The sequence below is a fragment of the Nipponia nippon genome, unplaced genomic scaffold (assembly GCF_047370975.1).
Source record: "Nipponia nippon isolate SJK-2023a ecotype South Korea unplaced genomic scaffold, ASM4737097v1 scaffold_1, whole genome shotgun sequence".
NCBI classification, from domain to species: Eukaryota; Metazoa; Chordata; class Aves; order Pelecaniformes; family Threskiornithidae; genus Nipponia; species Nipponia nippon.
Window position 1 is genome coordinate 97,438,073 of NW_028262290.1, and position 18,302 is coordinate 97,456,374.

An 18,302-nucleotide genomic window follows, 5' to 3' on the forward strand; every position below is an offset into this window, starting at 1 on the left:
TGGTTAAAAACAGCACAGTGAAACTGAAGTCTTATCTGCTGACATGAGGCATCCAAAGGAAGCTTTTAAGCATCTCTGTGCATTTTACTGCCTTCTTAATGCAGCAGAAAATGATGACTTCATGTATCGCTTGCACACTATAAGGTTGAATTTGTGATATTTATTTTACAAACCATTGTTTGCAATGCAGATCCCAAAAGGAGCCCAATACCAATTTTTGCTGTTAAAATAGCATTTTATGTATTTAAAACACATACATACAGCAACATGTACACACCTCAACTGAAAAATTACTTTTCTCACACTAAACAAAACCTGACACCTTTCAGAAGTTTAAATAAATTGTGTTCCAAAATCCAAATATCTTCATAAAATCTACAAGTGACTACAAAGAGTCAGAGCACAACAAGAAGCTAAGAACAGCAAGGACTATTTTTAAAGGACTTTGAAATATTGCTGGTACCTAGAACTTAAAAAGACAAACCAATGGATCTTTGAACCATTTGATGTCCAAATATGTTTTATCAGTGTTCCCAACACAGAATTGTGGCTTGTAACAATTTACTAAGAGTTACTGAATTGTGATTCTCAGCATTCCTTCATCAGTTTCAACTCACCTTAATGTTTTATCTGTTCCTACTGACAAAGCTAATTTCCCAGAAGGATGAATAGAAAGAGATGACACGTGCCCCCTGATAAAAAGAAAACAACGTATTAGCCACATATATTATTTACAAGGAAAACAAACATGAAAACGTACATGAATATGCAGATTTAAGAAACTCACTTATGTGCCTTAATGGATTTCAGGCATTCCCATCTCTTTGTGTTCCAGATACAAATTACTCCATCTTCAGCCCCGCTCAGTAGATGTGCAGTACCATAGAACTCCAAACAAGTTATTGTGCCTAGAAATACAAACCAGAGCTATTAACAATGTTGTACATAATGAACAGCTATCACACAGAGGATGTATGAATTAACAGAGAAGCTTCTAGCATCAAAACATGCCAGCTACTACCCTACCCTTGGGAAAATCTAAATTATTTCCTAAGCAGTTCTTCACAAAACCCTTGAACTGTCTTGTTATATTCAATCCCTGATGTGTTCTATCAGCTCCCCTAGAGCCACACATGTCTGAACTCCACCTGGTTCATTCCCTGAAACAGCAATACTCAACCACTGTGGCTCAGGTGACACAGAGCTTCTACCAGGGGTAAGGAATTCTCCTATGTCAAAGCCCTGCCCTTGACGCACAGTTGAATTTACTGCACATGCTGCTTCCCATAAGCACCAGATTTATCATACATGAGTTGAATGGAGGTACCACATTCAGTCTAGCTCCACGTACTTCTTGGTTATCAAGAGAAAAAGGACAATCAGGATTGAGCTACACATGACCCAAACACATTTATCTGGACAGCCACTAACTGATGTATTTCACGGCTGTAATTCAGAAGGCACATAAACTGGGAAATGTACCAGGGTAACCCTTCTGGCAGCAGCAACCTGCTCTCACACACAAACTCCTCACACACAAACTCTCTCTTGTGTGGCTCATGTATGTCTGTGACAGGACAAGGGCACTGGGAAAGATGGTTGTTGGGAGTAGGCATGGTCTAGATAAACTGTCCTGGTAGAACAAAAATGGCTCATGAGCCATTTGTGGGCCATAACTTCTTACACGGTTAAAACTAAAAATAATTGGAAGAAGCGGCTATATTTGTGGGCTAATACCCAAAATTATTTTCAGATTTTTATGCTCAAAAGCTTACCTAGCTTGTATCGTCAGATCATCATGGCTGCAACACCGTCATTATTAAAGACTTATTAAAAAAAATTTCAATTTTCTTCTTCTGGTGAGGGCCAGTTTTTCAGCTGTAAGCTTCTATCATTAATGCTTTTTATGAAGAAAAGCTCCCTTACCATTGTGCTGCAGCAATGCCCCATGTTCTATCTTCTTTTTCATGTCATAGATTTGGATTGTCTCATCTCTGCTCCCAGTGACCACATATCTGCTATTGACTGCTACCGCTGACAATGAGGCAGAGTGGGCATGATGTGTAAAATCAGGGACAACCGTCCAGGACTGTAAATGAAATACAAAATAAACAGGTCTTTCTGAAGCTTACCACAGTGAGCTTCAACTTCATTATCCTTCAAGTTTTCTTTTTCTTTTCTTTTTTTTTTTTTTTAAAGGAAAACCTGAAAAAGTATATGTGTAAAATGCAAAGGAATTATACTTAGGTATAAGTACAATGGAATCTCATTGAGTTAATGTGCTGTTAGGAGATTAGTCTGGAATGATTTAAGCGTGCAAACCGCCTCTTGTAATCAGTCTTGGGCTTAGAAGAAGATGTACGTGAAAAAGTATCTGCACAGAGATAAATCTCATAGACAACGGAGCCAGATTCTTCCTTTTTCCACCGCTGCTGGCTGGAGACACGCCTTCCACCTGGCCCCGGCCCCCCGAGACAGTGTGGCATCCATCCCCTGCGCAGCTGTTTATCCTCAGCTCTGCCCTGAAAGGCTGCGAGGAACGAGCCCGCCCCACAGCCCCCTGCACCCACGCGGCCGGCCGCTCTCCGGAGCTCGAGGGATCCGCAGCTGCCGGCAGCCCTTCGCGCCCCCCGAGACGGCCAGCGGGGTGTCCGTGGGCCGCTCCCACACCCCGCGCCAGCGGCGAGGGGCCGAGCCTGCGGCTGCGGGAGGCTGCCCCGCCCCCGCGGCGCTTTAAAAGCCCACCCGGCGCCCGGCCCCGCCGCCGCGGAGCGACGAGTCGGTGAGTCGCGGTGTCATGCTATCGTTTCCGGGGGGGGGGGGGGGGGGTTGGCGAGCGGCCGTTAGGGTGCAGCTAACGGCCGCCGCGCGCGCGTTCCGTCCTTCTTTCCTCCCCCCGTTACCTCGTCGGGCCGCGCGGCGAAGCCGAAGAGGACCTGCTCGTAGCAGCCCGCCACCAGCTCCATCCGCCACGCGCGGCGCCACCTCGGGGCCCTGCCGCCCTCGGCCGCGGTCCGTCCTCCGCGCTGCCTGCGCCCGCGCCCAAGCAGGCCGCGGCGGGCTGGGCCCGCGGTGGGCGGCCGGTCGCGCTCCCTCGGGGGAGAAGCCTGCGGCCTCCGCCGGGGAGGGGGCAGCGCCGGGGGGAGGGCGCGGGCTCGGCGGGTCAGGCTGCGCGCGGGGCAGCCCGCGCGGGAGGTCCTCGCGGGGCGGAAGCGGGGTTCGCGCTGCTGCTGATGGCGAGGCGGAGGATGAGAGACGTTAGTGCCGGGATCGGGGCGGGGGCGGTGGCGGGAGCGCCGTGACCGAGGCCGGGCTACGGGGGCCGCCGGCGGGGAAGGGGGGGCGAACCGATCTACTGCGCAACGGGGCGGGGGGGGGCGGGCGGGCGCTCCCCCTTCCCTTCCCCCGGGGCCTCGGAGCCGCCGCCTCACGGGCGGCTGGGCCGCGGGCCTGCGGGGCGGGGAGGCCCGGCGGCCGTTGGGCCGAATCGCCCCCGCGCCCGGTGAACCAGCTCCCCCCGCCCCGGGAGGAGCGCCGCAGCCCTCCTCGGGGCCCCGCGGGCGCTGTTCCCTTCCCCCCCTTATCTCGTAGCACAATAAACGGGAAGCGCGGCCTCGGCGCCAGTGTGGCCGCCGCGGAGGGCCGCGGCCGGGCGGGGCGCACTTCTTGCCGGGCGCCGTGGCTTTTCCCGTCGTGCCGAGTGGCTTATAAAAATGCGTCACGGCACGGTGCGCCTCGGGCCTGGGCTCGTTGGGCGGCTGGGCTGGGGTCACCGCGCCGGCCTGAGGCGCTCTGAAAGATTCCCCCAGCCCGCCGCCCTGACCCAGCCTCTCATGTGAGCCAAATTAATGCGGAAGGGGGCGGCCTGTCTTCCGAGCTGGGGTGAGCGGTGCTCGTACAGGCGATTTTATTCGTAAATAGCTTCATCCGCCTTCTTGCCAGTACAAACATCGTAATAAAAACGTGGAATAAATGGGCTGCTAAAATGCGTGTGTAATCCAATTAAGAAAGTGTTTGAGTTCTGGTAGTTAAAGCTGCCCCACTTCTTAACTTAGTCACAGCTGGCTTACCACTTAAGTTAATGTAAATGACTCTAAGTTAAAGCAAATGTAAAAAAATATTATGTTAATACATGCTATTCTAACTGCTTGTTAAATATCTTTGTTTTCTAGTGAAAAGACCAAGAAGTGACAGTCAAAAATCAGACGGGGAACACTGCAGTTTTGTGTAAAAGTCTGTGATAACTGTGATCGAGAATTGATTGTGTCACTTGCCTTCTGATAGTCTTTTGCAATAAAACGGCTTTGTAGCGTGTGCCATCTTCTGTTAAATCTGCACAGATAAAGAGCGGTGAGTTAAAAAAAACCACATTATGTGGCTGTGAATTCAATAGTTAGTATTTCAGTGGTTAGAGCATGGAGGGGTTTATGGTTCCTTCTAATAAAAGTGATGCTTGAATTGGAGGAATATGACTACGTGGATATTTTATTAAAAATAGCCTTCTTCAACAGGAAGAAATTGATGCTGATAATTCTTTATAATGAGCACAGTTAGGTTTAGTAAGAGGTCATATGCTAACCTTACTGGTATATGCGTGTATTTAAGGGCTTGTTTGTCCTTGACTGTTTTCTGGGCTTCAGAATGGGTGTGGGGATGAAGTGCATAGTTATCTTGAATAACACCATGCATGAATGCTCTAATTATGGTATATGGCTGTCCTGCGTCAGGTTAGCGTAATCCATTTTCAGAAGTAATGCTCTGAACTGTTCCCCTGTGTGAGCAAGCCTTTAAGGCTTTACAAACATTCTGTATTTATTGTATTATGTGAATGTGGATTTGATCAGCCAGTACATAAAACATTACATAAATTCTTGCATGGAAATGGGAATTAAAACTTCAGCAATCAAGTATCTGCATAGGAGCAACACTGGATGTAAAAAATCAGCAGTGGTGAATGAACAGCTGTGTGTGGAAGTAGGTGCAAAATATTATTCAAATGGAACTGTTTACTACACTGTTTTGTATTCGTTGGCTGACTAGGGAAAAAATGTCTAAAGAAAGGCTATCCGAATCAAGAAGGAGGTACATACACTTTCCTGAAAAGGTATCCACTGGTTTAGCGATAGCAGTAAAAGGTCATCTGTTGTTGCTAACTCACTGGTAGCGAGTGAAATGTGTATATGGAAGAGGCAAAAGAGAAGACATACCTAAGAAGAGGTGCAGAGAAAGATTGCGTTTACCTGTACTGTGCCCTCCTCCCTCTTGTATTTCTCTTTTTCTTTAGCACATGGGAAGTACCACTGCTTGTTTTCAGCTGTATAATTTGTGGTACAAGTAAATCAACTTTTTAATTTGGCTAAAAGGAGGAAAAAACTGAGGGGTTGTACAAAACATACTGCAGCCTCTATCTTTGTTGCCTTGTTTTTAGCTATTACAGAACATGGAAAAACATGGATCTTCTGAATTATGTAGGTATTTCAGAAATAAGGGTAAAGCATAGGTAACTTAAAAGCTCTCTGTAATTTTCTAGTGCTTTGAACAGTGGGAAAACTTTGTGGACTGTACAATTTAGGAAAGTGAAGATGACTTCTAATCATAATCCCATTGGCCAGATATCCTTTTTATCTCCACTGCTTTAGCAGTGACAAGTCAGAACTTAGAAATTTAAGTTCTGAATTAATAACATTAAAAACATAAGGCAGGGTGAACATCTTTGGAAGTAATTCATCTCCAGTTCAAGGTTTTTTATCTTCTTGTTCCTCCCCCGCATCTTTTTCAGCTGAAGGAGTGCAGAAAACTGAACCTGTGCAGCGGTGTTCTTTGAGAGAGGCAGAAGACAGTTTGAACCATGGCAAGCCAGGTAAGATCATTTGGTCAGAAATTCAGGCTTGCAGTGCCTGAATGGATTCCAGAACCATACTCAGAATTCCTAGTAAATGTAAAGCTGAAATAGCTAGCTTGCTCTGAGTTGGGTGTTCTTTTAGTCCTACAATTTCTTCTGGTAATTTGGTAATTGGTGGCTGGCCCCTGGACACTTAATCATGTCAGCTGAAGCAGGTTGGGGGCATAACATTAAGCTTTGCAGTTTGGATTGTTTGAGCATGAGTTCTTCTGAAGGACCTTGCGCATAACACTCTCTATGTAAGATATATGTAGAGGTGTTCTAGAGGAACAACATTAAAGCCTGCGTAAGTAAAAAAAAATGCTGCGAAACACCATTCTTATTTTTGGAAATCCTCGTTCTTCAGAATCTTAAGCGAGGGAGGCAACCTGTGTTAACACAGCTGTTGTTTCCCTCCTGTTTCGTGTAGTTGCCCCACTTCCTTTTTAAACTGTGGTTTTTGGGTTTTTGGTTTTTTGTTTTTTGTTTTTTTTTTTTTCCCCTCAAGAGGCACTTTTTATGCCTCTTTCTTCCTGGCCTTGCGTCTGGGTTTGAATTTTCCCTCAGCCAAGCTAGTGCCTGTTCCTGGTCTGCTTTCTCCTTACGTTCCATTAATCGGCCTCCTGTCATTGTTCCTGGCCTGGGAGAGTGACTCACAGCTGGGTAGTGAGGAGAGGCATCTCATAAGGGAAGAAGAATTCCTGGGTGAGGGGAGACAGGGACAGCTGAGATCCCTTCTAGGCAAGAGTGATGATTTCCCTGCCTCTTCATAACTCAAGACTGTGCTGCTGCAGGGTTTTTTGAGTCCTGGAGCTCAAGTGGAACACAGTCCAGTCCTGAAGCTAATTAACATTTAGGATTGGCCAACATCGAAGGGCTATCTGCTTTTTCCCTAATTCCAGGAGGAAGCTGTCAATCCTTTAGCCAGCTTGACAAGTCAGGGGAATATGGCTGTTCATACAATCCTTTGGCTCTGTTATTTTTGCCAGGCGTTTTCCCCAGAGGCTGCTTTCCCTCATGGGAGGCGGAGGGAGAAATGGGACCCCAGGCTTCTTTCAAGGGCAAGGTGAATATGGGGAAATCACCTGTGGTGATGGGGAGAGGGAGGGAGGAATGTAAACGAGGCTAAATACTATAAAGGTGATTTTCTTTTTCTCCCAACAGGACTTAATGGCGAAAAAAAGAGAATGTCTCCAGGCCTACAGCTGGTGGAGGACACCACAGAAGAAACGGAAGAAAAAGAACAAAATAAAACCAGGAAGAATAGAGTTTGTCCCTAGTAGTAGTTCAGCCAGGTAAAGACCTTTTGAAATGAGAAGCTCTGACCCCTTACCTGTTTAAATTGATAGTGACAAGTGAATGCCATCACTTATTTTAAATCCTGAAATGGCACATCTGGTGCCTATACACTAAGTATTGCTTATGGAAATGCATTGCCAATAGAATGATGAAATTTTTTGTGGTTTCTCTCTCCCATAATCACTGAGAAGTGGTGGCAAAATAGTCATAGCTCTTTAGAATCATGGCTGTAACTTGAGTTAATAGTTTCTCTTGGTATTTTTGTGCCTCCTCCTCCCCCCCAGTTCAGACAAAAAATATGTTTTCTTAAAACCAACTTCTAAAAGTTTGGGTTTTTGTTTGTTTTTTTTTTTAATAAAATGGGTCTTTGGTGTAATGCGCTTTTTTTTTTTTTTTTTGCAAAAGCAGTAGAATGGACCCAGAGAAATTGAGAACTCTATGCTGGAGTGATGGCATTGCAGTTCTGTATGTTACTCATAGAGTTTTGCAGTTAGTACTCTCTTCAGATTTTGTCTCCTTATTTGTCCAGTGATAAGTACCTGCTTATATGTTAGGTACCTTAATACTGCAGTCGGCTACCTTGGTTTCAAACTTGACAATTATTCTCTCATATCTTTTTAAAGACCAGATTATTCAATATTTGTTGGGGAGCTTACTCCAGAAGTGGATGATTTCCAGCTCTATGACTATTTCCTAAAGAGGTACCCCTCATGTATTGACTGCAAAATAGCAACAGACCTGCTGGGATATTCCAGGTAATGCTTGTGAAAACGTGTAATGCTGTTAGCATGTTTGCTTCTATACATAATATTTAAGAACTTGCATTGGAACAGTTTCTGCATTTTCTTCAGAGGCAGGAAGAGAGATTAGCCTCTAGCATTACTCTTTTAACAGCATAGATCCTTGCATTTCTAAAACTTCCTGGTTAGTTTAAGCAGTTAACGTGATAAGCTTCAATTTAGCCATATGCATATCTGCATGAAAGAAGTTAGACGGTGGGAGAAGGGAGAGCTGTGCACCAATACCTGTGCTGCTGTGCTTACGTACAGCAGCGTGTCCACTTAGTCATCTGCAGGACCAAAGACAAAATAATTCCCTTTTTACATGTGGGAGAAAAGTGTAAGGCCTGGCAAATCTTAGGGGGTTGGGAGACTGAACCTATTAATATTAGTAAATAAAGCCTAGCAGAAGTTACACTGGCCAGGCAGTGAGTCAAGCAGGGATGAGTGAGTTTGCTGTTCAGACAATGCTGGCTGTAACAGACTAATTCAAGAAACTGAAGAGAAAGCAAGTATAAAAAGAATGTTAGTTCTGTACAGTGGTAGGAGTGGGTCAATACTAACTGATAAATTAACTGCTGTAAATGCAGAAATATGGAATCTGATTACTTGCACAGGTAGCAATGAAAATGCGTTGTTCTGCTGGCTTTCAGCAAGTTGCATCTTAATGCTATCAAAGAACAAGCTTTTTGCTTCTGGCCCAAGTTTTTAATTGGTGAAACCATCTTCTGTGCATGTGCACGTGCCAGAGAGGTTGCTTAGGTAATGGAAGCTATAGTAGCTACTATCTTCTGTTTTTGTAGAAGACAGAAATTGAATTCATTAGCTTTGTAACTGTTATGCATACTAGAATTTGTTTTCTCCCTTTTGAAAATTGTAGAGGGTATGCCTTTGTCAGATTTGGTGAGCAAGGTGATCAGATGAGGGCACTGCAAGACTGCCAGAATGCACCAGGTCTGGGGGGAAAACGAATCCGGCTGAGCATAGGAATTTCTAAAAGGTAACAAATGAGTTGTGCATTGATACAGTGATTCTAAATAATCAGATTCTTGTAGCTCTGCCTTTGTAAAGTCTGTGGCCCTTGCTATAATGGCTGTACACATGATGCAGTCTACAAAACGAAAAATACAGAAGCATTGTGTTTTGACTCCCTGGATTCATCAACCTCTTTCAGGATTGCTGGGGGAATCCAACTCGTAAGTCTAGCCAGATTGTGTAACTTGAGCTTAGCTGCTGTTGTAACCAGCTTTAATTCTTATAGTAGCAAAGCTGAATGCATTCATAAATATTTTGCAGGTTTGGGCCTGAAGAAGGTAGAAGGGACAACAAGTGGTTTTGTATGCTAGCGAGCTTTTCTTCTAGACCTTTCCATCTAGTTTAGGCAAGGTAGCACGTAGCTAGCTTTACAGTAGGCTGGCAGAGGAAGGAACTCTTAAGTGGAAAAATACAGAATATAGGGAGGAAGAAGCCAAAGGAGATGTTGCTTTGGAACAGTTTTAGAGTATGATTCTTTGCTTTTCAAGTGATTGGGGCAGCAGGGAATATAAAGTTAACTGGTTTTGAGAAGGTTTTTTTACTCTGCTGGCTCAGTTCTCTGTCACTTATTTTAAGGCAATTCAAGTCTTTGAACAGTTAGAGAATTGATACCCAATTTGATAAACTTTGATCCAGGATACAGAAAAAAAAATAGAACTTTATAGAAAACAATTCCAGAATATTCATGAGGTTAGCTTGTATGTTCTGTTCAATAGTAAAAATAACAGCTTTTGTTTCTCTCTTTACCCTGGATAATTCTGCAAATGTTGCCTCTTTGCCTTGGAATGGAAATGCTCTTACCCAAGAGAGCACTGTCCAGAATTGCTCTGACTAAATTATTTTCAAAATAAGAGGTCACAAAGAAACAGGTTTCCTCACTTCTGCTATCTAGAAGAATGTCAGCAGTATTCTCAGATTTTTCTTTCCTGTGGAGATGTATGTAGGAGAGAAGTTGGAAGCAGAAGACTTTGAGATTTATGTAGTCATTTGTTTAATACAGTAGCAAGACAATAGAATACCTATTTATTAGAATGCATGTGTAGCTTTACAGTAATGAAACAATTGTAATGTAGGTATTAAAATACACATCACGAATCTGTATCTGTTTCTGAATGGCTGAGTACTATGCTTTCCTAGCATCAAGATATCCAGCCATCAGAGTAGTTTGTCACTAAGTCACTTACATTGGAAACTCTATTTCTGAGCTCCTTCAGTTTGTGTTTTTGACAACAAGCCTAGACCTGACTTTTCTGTAATGAAGTGGAGATGCGGAGAAATTGAACTCGGCAAACACAGGAGGTCTACCTATATGTAATTAGTGAAGAAATGTCTAAGCATAGAGGATTTTTTGGAATATGCAGCTGGGTTATCTGAATGTATTTAATGTAGTGTACCTCTGTTTTAGTACAGACAATGCTTGTGCATTGGTTCTTGTCATTAGTGTGGAGTTGTCCCTGAGAAAATCTCCTCAGGAGAGGGAAAGTAGCGAGAACTAATCAGCTGGCCCTTTGGTCTTAAGAACCAATGAATTTTGTCATTTTCCTGCTGCTTTGGCTTTGTGCTGGATAATGGCAGTGCTGACTTCACCTGACAGCTATACTTTGGCTACTGTTCATGGACTAAAAATTGAGCAGGTGGCAGTAGACACGGCAAACTGGCAGGCAGTGTCAGATGCTCCTCTGAAACAATAATCTGACTTCACCCCCTTGTTTCTGGAAATAAGACTTAGTATTAACCAGGCAAAACATAGAGGGGCTAATTAAGACTGAATGCATCTTTAAAGCAGCTGTGCTCGATAAATGTCTCTGGTCTTAAATTATTTTTTTAGTAGAGCTCAAAGATTTTAGCAGCAGCTTGCTTATACAGATACTAAAAATACTCAAAATGAATACAGATAAGTGTCATGGCTTGAGTTAATCCATGAAAATAATTACTTTTGGTATTGGTGATGGTGGGAGCATTTGCTTCTGTATAAACATGAGATCTTGTGCTGTGACTTAAACTGTTGCTTAGGCAACTATTCAGAAAAGCTTCCTCTTAAACTTTGAAATGTGTAAGCTGGCAAATTGTTTAACTTCAGGACTGGGCTTACAGTTTATTGTTCTCAAACTAACTGTATGTAACTTCTCATGTTTCAGACTGAAAGCAGAATTCCAGCGGTACCAGTCATACAACTATAATGATTATTACCAAGATTATCAGAACTACTACTCACAGTGGGGTTATGATCCTTATGCTGATTACAACTACAGCTCCTATGCTCCCTATGATAGCATGCAAGCTGTTGGAGACTGCTCTTTAGGAGATGCTGTTATGGCTCCAGCTGTTTTTGAGGTAAAGATATACACACTTGCTTTAAAGAAAAATTCACAAATAATAAGTTGTACAAATTGTGTAAGCCAGAGCAAAAAGAAGTCCTAAAACTGAAGTCATGCTTTCTGCTTGGTGTGGAGCTTAGAATAGCAGGCTTCATTCAGAGGTGTCTTGGATTTTAAGTGCTTTAGTGCATCTATAGAACTAGAGATTTATGCACCATTATTTGTTCACGTATGCCGAATAACAGTTCTGACTGCGTAATTGTGTAGGGTTCCTCTCTTCCTGTTTTTCTGATGTACTTTGCTTAAAGCAAATTAAAGAATTATTGTAAGATGGTCTTACCTTAGATCAGCCAATTTATCAGTAACAACTTCCAGAAGTCTCTTCCAACCTGAACTATATTATGGTTTCTTTAAAAACAAACAAACAAAAACCCCAAAACCACCCTCCAAACAAAACCAAAACAAAAATCCCAAACAAACTACCACCACTGCCAAAAAAAAAACAAAACCCCATCCCCAACAAACACAGCCCCTGCCCCCTTGCCTGTTCTTGTAGTTGTGGGAGGAGGGGAATGGTTTGGGAGTACAAAATTATTTTCGATTTGTGATGCTTTCTGGAATGGATTATGATTAAACTTGAGTTTTTCTTCCTTTTTTTTTTTTTTTAGGAAACTGCAGCTATGACTGAAATCAGTGATGACCTAATAACTGAAGGTAATGATGATTCTATCACTGTAACTTGAGTTTAGCTATACCTGTGCTCTTTAACAATACAAGGCAATGACTATTGGATGAAGAATGTCTTGGAAATTCAGCTGATGTAGTGGGATCCTCTGGGTTATAGCTGAGATGAGGTAGGATTTTTAAAGCTGGTAGTGTACACCATGTCAAGTAGAATGGGACACTGTCAACAACACTTCACAGTAGGTTTCTTGTAACTCTACCTTCATTCTCCTTCCAAAGTGGTCTAATACAGAATTTGTCATATCTTTGTATTGATTCTGCTAAGCATGTTCTATGTTAAATTCATTAATAGGCAAAAGCTTTGTTTTCCAAACCCTGAAATAAAAGCTTACATTGCAGGTCCTAAAAGGAGGATTCAACTTGCACTTAAAGATTTGGTGCAAAACTTAATTGTTTGGCCTGGAAGGTTTGCAGACAGTTCCTTGCTTAGAGGCATCTTGTGTTAGTGTTCAGAAATTTTATCCTGTGTAACGCATGCTGTAGTAGAAATTAATTAAATGGATTTTAGGCAAGTTTAATGGTTAATTGTCCTTAAATCTGCTCTTTATCTTGAAATACCAATGTAGTCCTAGCATTCTAATATACAAATTCCAAAAGAAGCTGGACTTGTCAGGTTTGTTAAAATTCTAGGTGAATAAACATCTTATTATACTTCCTATTAAATTATTAAATTTAGCTAAAAGACATTTTATTAGGCATTTACTGCAAGTTCTTGTGTGCATGCCTCCCAAGATCTGACATTTGTACTTACCAGGCTTTTTTTTTTTCCAGATCCACAGCTTTACTTGGATGTTGATGAAATGAACAGACAATTTATGGAGACAAGTGAAGAACTCTATGATTCCCTCATGAATTGTCACTGGCAACCTCTGGATACGGTCACTTCTGACATCCCCCCTGCTATTTAAGTGTCTTATATAGCATGACCGTTATGACCAAGGTGCTAAAATTACATTTCTTCTACATTACTCTAGATCATAAGTTTTAAAGCACAATGATAGGTTGGGTTTTTTTTGCTATGCTTTTGACAGTTTCTGTAATTTTTTTTTTGTTCATCACTCTACTCTTGGAGCATCTTGAAATTATGTAAATATTCTAGAAATGTAAAGAGTTCAATGGGGTCTAAAGATAGACTTGCCTGTGTAAATAAAATTTTGTTTCTGCAAACCTGCCAGCAAGGGATTTTACTTACATATGTGAAGCACATTCTCTTCTGGCTTGTGGAATTTAGCTGGAGGCAGTAGGGGTGTTTCACCTGTCTTTGGTATGGGCATCAGCACACTAGCAAAAACGAGCTATCACCTATTTCCAAGTTACCTAGGCAAGCTTTTACAAGCTCTTAACATGCTTGCTTAGATTATATGTGTATTTGGGAGACACTCCCAGGGTTTGCTATGGGAACACTTGAGCCCACTCTTTCTCCTGCAGTCTGCTGGCGCTAACCGTGCTACCGTTGATCTGCTAGGTCAGTTAGAATTGCTTTATCAATACAGAATTTGAACATAGAGAAGGGCAAGCTTTCAGCTGCTGTAGCTGCAAACATTCCAAAGACTAAGGATGATCCTTACTGACAATTTTATTCTTGCCCTTTTTATTGTTAGTCTTCTCAACTGACACTTTACAGCAAAGAAACTGGTGTAACATAATACATGTTCTTAAACCTAAAAAATCCTTGGAGAAAATAACTTTCTGGTTTAAAGGAGGAAAAAAGTAACCCAGTGGGGATAAACTATCCTAGTAACAACTCCTCAACTAAGTTGCACCCTATCCTCAACATCTCTGTAATTTGTTCAGTTCAGTCTTCATGCTCAGGTGTTTTATAGTGATGAGGTTATAAAATTTTAGTAGGATGACAGTTTTCAGTATTCAAGTCTAAGGAGATTAGGGGAGATAGCAATGAGGAAAGTTCTGCTTTAAGCTAGCAACTTCTGAGTGGCTTCCTCTAACCTGCTCTCATCTTGAAGGGTACAAAGTGTTTTCTAGTCATAGGGTCTACTTGAACCCATGTGTATGCAAAAGTATTTACTACTTAATGATAAAAGAAGTTAGGCTGGAAACAGAAGAATACTCCTCCAAGAAAAAAGGTAGCAGAAATTATCACAGCAACAGCTGTGGAAGTGACTAAAGCAAGTCAAGACACTTTGGTACTGCCATGTGTGTTTTGAGGGCAATCTAAACCATAATTGCTGTGATGGCAGAAAGGAATAAAGTTCTCTGGCTTTTTTTTATGACTTAATGCAATTAAAGTGGTGGTTGTAACCTATATGCTGTTCTTGAAATTTCAAACAAATACTGTTTTGCAGAGTGATGACTCGGCACTGGCAGGTCATTTCTAGCTGCTGACCAGAATCTCCCTCTTTTTTCTTCACAGTTTAATTTCAGCTAGGACTATTTTCAAAGTCGCCCCCCATGAAATGCAGATTCTCTAAAACGGGAAAGGCTTTTGGAGTACTAGAGGAAGTTCATTCTTCCTGGGTTTTGTGCATATGTACGTGTAGGAAGAAACAGAAAGCAAAAAACCTCATCTAGGCAGAGAGAGTAGCATCAGTTCTAGCAACTGTTTTCCTGCTTTGGGGAGAGCTAGTTGCAAGGTAGCTGGGAATGTGCATTTCTTGGGTGAATGTTTCCCTTGTGCGATCTGATGAGTCTTTGGAGGGTGATGGGAGGGAGATTATTCATGCGAATGTGACCAGGAAGTGGAATAAATGAAGCAAAGAGAATCTGGGTAGGGAAAGGGGGTGCTTGTGTGCATGTATGGAATTGTTTAAGGGGACTGCAGTAGGGATGAAACTCAAGATAGTTAGATGTAGGCCCCTTGAATTCGGATGGCAGTGTTAAAGCTTCAAAACCATACAGGATTTGATGCCACTTCAGTTGTAGTGCATAGCTGTGGTGCTTGAGCTTGGTAGCGCAGGCTGGTCTGCTAAGCAAAGGATTTTGTATCTAGCCAGCACTGTCACCACCAGCAGCCAGACAGCTTCCACATCTGTGCCGGGGTTATATCCTGCTTTGAAGTGGCTTGCATAGCTTGACCTAACATTGTACTTAAGTGGCAGCAAGTAATTTGTGGAAACCTTTTATTGCGTTGCCAGTTAAAAATGCGATGCTAAGGACGTGTGTTGGCTATGGAGTAACCACGCTGATTTTTGGCATTTGGGAGGTTGATCGACGTGTGAACTGTGTGGCGAGGGGCCCACGTAGCTATGTGATTTCGCTTAGTCTGACACTGTATCACCACAGTCCATAAACCTCAAAAAAGTCACAGTCTGTAGCTACCCCATTTACGCAGATTTTGCTGTTAACAAGGTCTCTGCACTCTGCATTAAAGACTGTTTTCAGACATGCATGCGCCTTCTCTTCTGGGCTGTAAAGTACCCATATAGTGAAAGTACTGTTTATGTAATGCAGTAGAAGAGGTCGTTTGGGCCAGTGGTTCTCCAAACCCGAGAAATGTTGGGCGTGTATTTTCTTCCAGTCGACGTAGAAGAAAAATGAGGTGAGGAAGAGAGCGTGTTGGTTGCAGCCCATGTGACACTGCTCTAAAATAGCTCTCTGACCTCTTTTTCTGTCTCCTGAGCCTTACTAGTTTATTCCTCTTTCCAGTCAGGAGCGCATACATGGGATCAAGGTGGTGTGTGCAGTGCACGTTCTCCACTGCAAAGGCACACTGAATGCAAAATTTCTTCCTGTGTTGGTGTGTTACCCATGAACCCCAAATACAGGAGAAAGTGAATGCATCAGAACTGTTAGAAGGCATTGCTGAGGCTTTTTACTGAGTAAACTTAGAGCTGTTCTACAATGACCAGCTTGCATTAGCTAGCTTGCGCAAAGACCTGAACGCGTTGTACAGGTGCCTGCCATCAGTTCTACAAAGATCTGATTGCAGTGGGAGCATTTAAAAAAAACCAAAACAAACCTGTCTTAGAAGCAACTCTTTCAACACCACAATATTTCACTTCTTCCAGTTGTGTTTTCTCTCTTTTACCTAGCTGAAATGTAGTTGGGTTTTTTTGTTGTTCTTTTTTTTAAGCTTGATGAAGGTTTTTTTGCAAGAATATCTAGTATCGGTTTTATAAACTCTTCATTGCACCTAGCTGCAATAGATAGTGCCTTTACACAAAACCCGCTGATTTCTTCAAGGGTAGTGTTTTTGTTTTCTATCACTTCTCTGAACAGTAAGGCTTTAGTACGATGGTTTGAGGGGCTATTAATCCTGCAGTCAGGGAACAGGGAGAAAGAAACAGTCCAAAAAGGGTAAAGAATACTTAAAAGGGTACAAAAAGGTTAAATGGTACTGAAGCCGTGAATGTTTCTTTTTGCAGGGATGCTCTTGGACCAACAGCTTCTTTCTAGCGCTACCTCAAAGTAACTTGCAGATAAAACTCACAGGGAAGATTGATCAAATGGTGATGATCCCTATCGTTCTGCTGGATATATATATATATTTGCCTTTTGTTTTGTCTCATTTTAAATAACATTTATTTAACTTCAGTGACTCATGTCAATAGACATTGTTTGACTACATCGACAAGTATTTCTGAGTCATGAGTGTCATTAAAGGCATGTCACCATATGGAAATTGTTCTAAATAAGTAAAATGGAAGTACAAATAAGTAAATAAAGCAGCACTTGAATTTACAGAGCAAACATAGTGTAGCTGCCTTTGACACATACGTGAAAGAGAAAATCTGTGTTTACAGGTTACCTTAATATATTTAGCATGCATCAGAAAGAGGGAGTCGTGTTTTAAATTTGCCCAGCTCTTACACGTCCAGTGCAGGTGTGATTTTAGTCAGTTCCCCACGCAGGTACCGTTTTTGAAGTCGGCATTATTGCTGATGAATGTCTGTTACCAAAGGGCACAGTTTATATCCCTCTGTAAATCTTGCTCATCCCATAATTGAAATCCATCGTGATACCCTTCCTGCCGCTCCCCTAAGTTGGAATTTATCATGATAATTGTTTCCTGGACAAAAAGAGTTACAAATCCAGGCTAAAATACTATTTTTCTTGTATTTTGATGATTATATTGATGTAGCTCTCTTTTGACAAGCATATTGTAGAAACGGAGCCTCATCCTAAAATCGGTCCGCAGATGTAACACAGCAGGAGTTTACAGAAGACGAGGTGGTTCTTGCAGGCGACTTCTAAACCCACGTGTTCCACGTCCTGGTGCAGTTCAAGAGGAGAAATATCCGGAAAGCAGTTCCACTCCGCTGGGTTTTCAGAAACAGTTCTCTCCTTTAGATAACCATGAAGGCAGGACTAAGAAATGGGGAAGGAGCAGGTCATGTAGGAGAGCTGGGAAGATACCAACGAGGTTAAAAAAAGCCACTCTGAAGGAAGAAGCAGAGGCTTCGCAGGACAGAGCTCCCCCTCCCCAGTAAAATTCCTTCTAAAAGCAGTTCCTTCTCTGCCGTTGCCACTCGTTCGCGTTCCCTCAGGCTTTCAGAATCGCCCGTACTGGTTTGCGTTCCCCTAAGCCCCCCAGTTTGGGACGCTCTTTCTTCCGGTGCGTGCTGTGAGACATGCCTCTGGTTTTGGTGGAAGGGGCGCACGCCACCACAGCTCCGTCTTTTCACTATTAAGTACCCGTGTCTCACTCTGTGTCAGTCATTTTTTTGTTTTGTTTAGGGTGAACGTTTTTATTGACTTCTACGTGGGGAAGGTGGTTGCGATTTTCTGCTCTGCTCCATCATTCCCGGGGCAGATCAGTGCTCTAAATAAGATGCAGAGCCACAGATTTTTCTCAACTTCAGTAGAACAAAAAAAAACCGAAAGAAACTTAAGTATTTTTACATTTTTAAAATTTGTGACGGAAATGCGTTCTTCCTCTTGTTTTGAGGAAGAAAAGGCTGCGTTGAAGCTTGTTCCCCACCTGCCTCCCGTCTGCCCGCATGAGCGGCGGCACCCCGCAGACTGCCCGCTCCGTCGCTTACGCAAACGGGGTTTGCGGGGGCGCCCCGGGGCGGCGCCGCCGGCCTCCCCGGGCCCTCGGCCCAGCTCCGCCGCCGCCTCCCCCGCGCCGCCCTTCGCCGGCTCCCTGGCAGGGCGGAGGGACGCCCCCTCCCGCCCGGCACGGCGTAGGTAAGGTGCGTCCCCGGGGCTACCGCAGCGCCGGGACGGGCGGAGCGCCGCGGCGAGACGGCGGAGGAGCGCGGCGCGGCCTGGCCCCGTCACAAACGGCCGCTCCCAGCCGCGCTGGTCGCGGCCCGGGGCTGGAATTTTCCCCGCTTCCCTTGGCGG

At 43.3% G+C, this 18,302-nt stretch overlaps 2 protein-coding genes across 9 annotated transcripts in view; one reads left to right on the top strand and one right to left on the bottom strand.

Moving 5' to 3' along the window:
- Nucleotides 1-3,061, bottom strand: part of PAK1IP1 (PAK1 interacting protein 1) — an 11,074-nt gene extending 8,013 nt beyond the window's left edge. For 2 of the 3 annotated variants that reach the window (XR_015706152.1, XM_087763766.1), the window contains exons 1-4: nt 2,904-3,061; nt 1,927-2,089; nt 788-908; nt 618-692 (exon numbers count right to left, since the gene is read on the bottom strand). Coding sequence is in view for 1 of the 3 variants with exons in the window: in XM_087763766.1 (XP_087619892.1) it covers nt 618-692; nt 788-908; nt 1,927-2,089; nt 2,904-2,966 (422 nt within the window). In the remaining 2 variants the exon portion in view is untranslated. Of the gene's footprint in view, nt 1-617; nt 693-787; nt 909-1,926; nt 2,090-2,257; nt 2,392-2,903 lie in introns of those variants that run through there. The other variant, XR_015706155.1, reaches the window with a different exon arrangement.
- Nucleotides 2,643-16,696, top strand: LOC104021813 (tRNA selenocysteine 1-associated protein 1). Of its 6 annotated transcripts, XM_087763801.1 has the most exons (11): nt 2,643-2,782; nt 4,173-4,350; nt 5,780-5,860; nt 6,871-6,947; nt 7,046-7,176; nt 7,804-7,935; nt 8,840-8,959; nt 11,133-11,328; nt 11,981-12,026; nt 12,828-12,996; nt 16,379-16,696. In XM_087763801.1, the coding sequence occupies exons 4-10, from the start codon at nt 6,918-6,920 to the stop codon at nt 12,962-12,964; spliced, it is 792 nt and encodes a 263-aa protein (XP_087619927.1). In that variant the 5' UTR covers nt 2,643-2,782; nt 4,173-4,350; nt 5,780-5,860; nt 6,871-6,917; the 3' UTR covers nt 12,965-12,996; nt 16,379-16,696. The 6 variants fall into 6 exon arrangements, with proteins under 6 accessions (XP_087619927.1, XP_087619907.1, XP_087619945.1 ...); XM_087763781.1 differs by lacking the exon at nt 16,379-16,696 and having other exon boundaries at nt 12,828-14,319; XM_087763786.1 differs by lacking the exons at nt 2,643-2,782; nt 16,379-16,696 and adding an exon at nt 3,120-3,257 and having other exon boundaries at nt 12,828-14,319.
- Nucleotides 16,697-18,302: the final 1,606 nt, after the last annotated feature.

Excerpts from the sequence above, each read along its gene's own strand:
- LOC104021813 (XM_087763801.1), top strand. The coding sequence starts at position 6,918 with ATGGGACCCCAGGCTTCTTTCAAGGGCAAG. Across the intron at positions 6,948-7,045 it reads AGGCTTCTTTCAAGGGCAAG|GACTTAATGGCGAAAAAAAG; the intron begins GTGAATATGGGG and ends TTCTCCCAACAG. Across the intron at positions 8,960-11,132 it reads AGCATAGGAATTTCTAAAAG|ACTGAAAGCAGAATTCCAGC; the intron begins GTAACAAATGAG and ends CTCATGTTTCAG.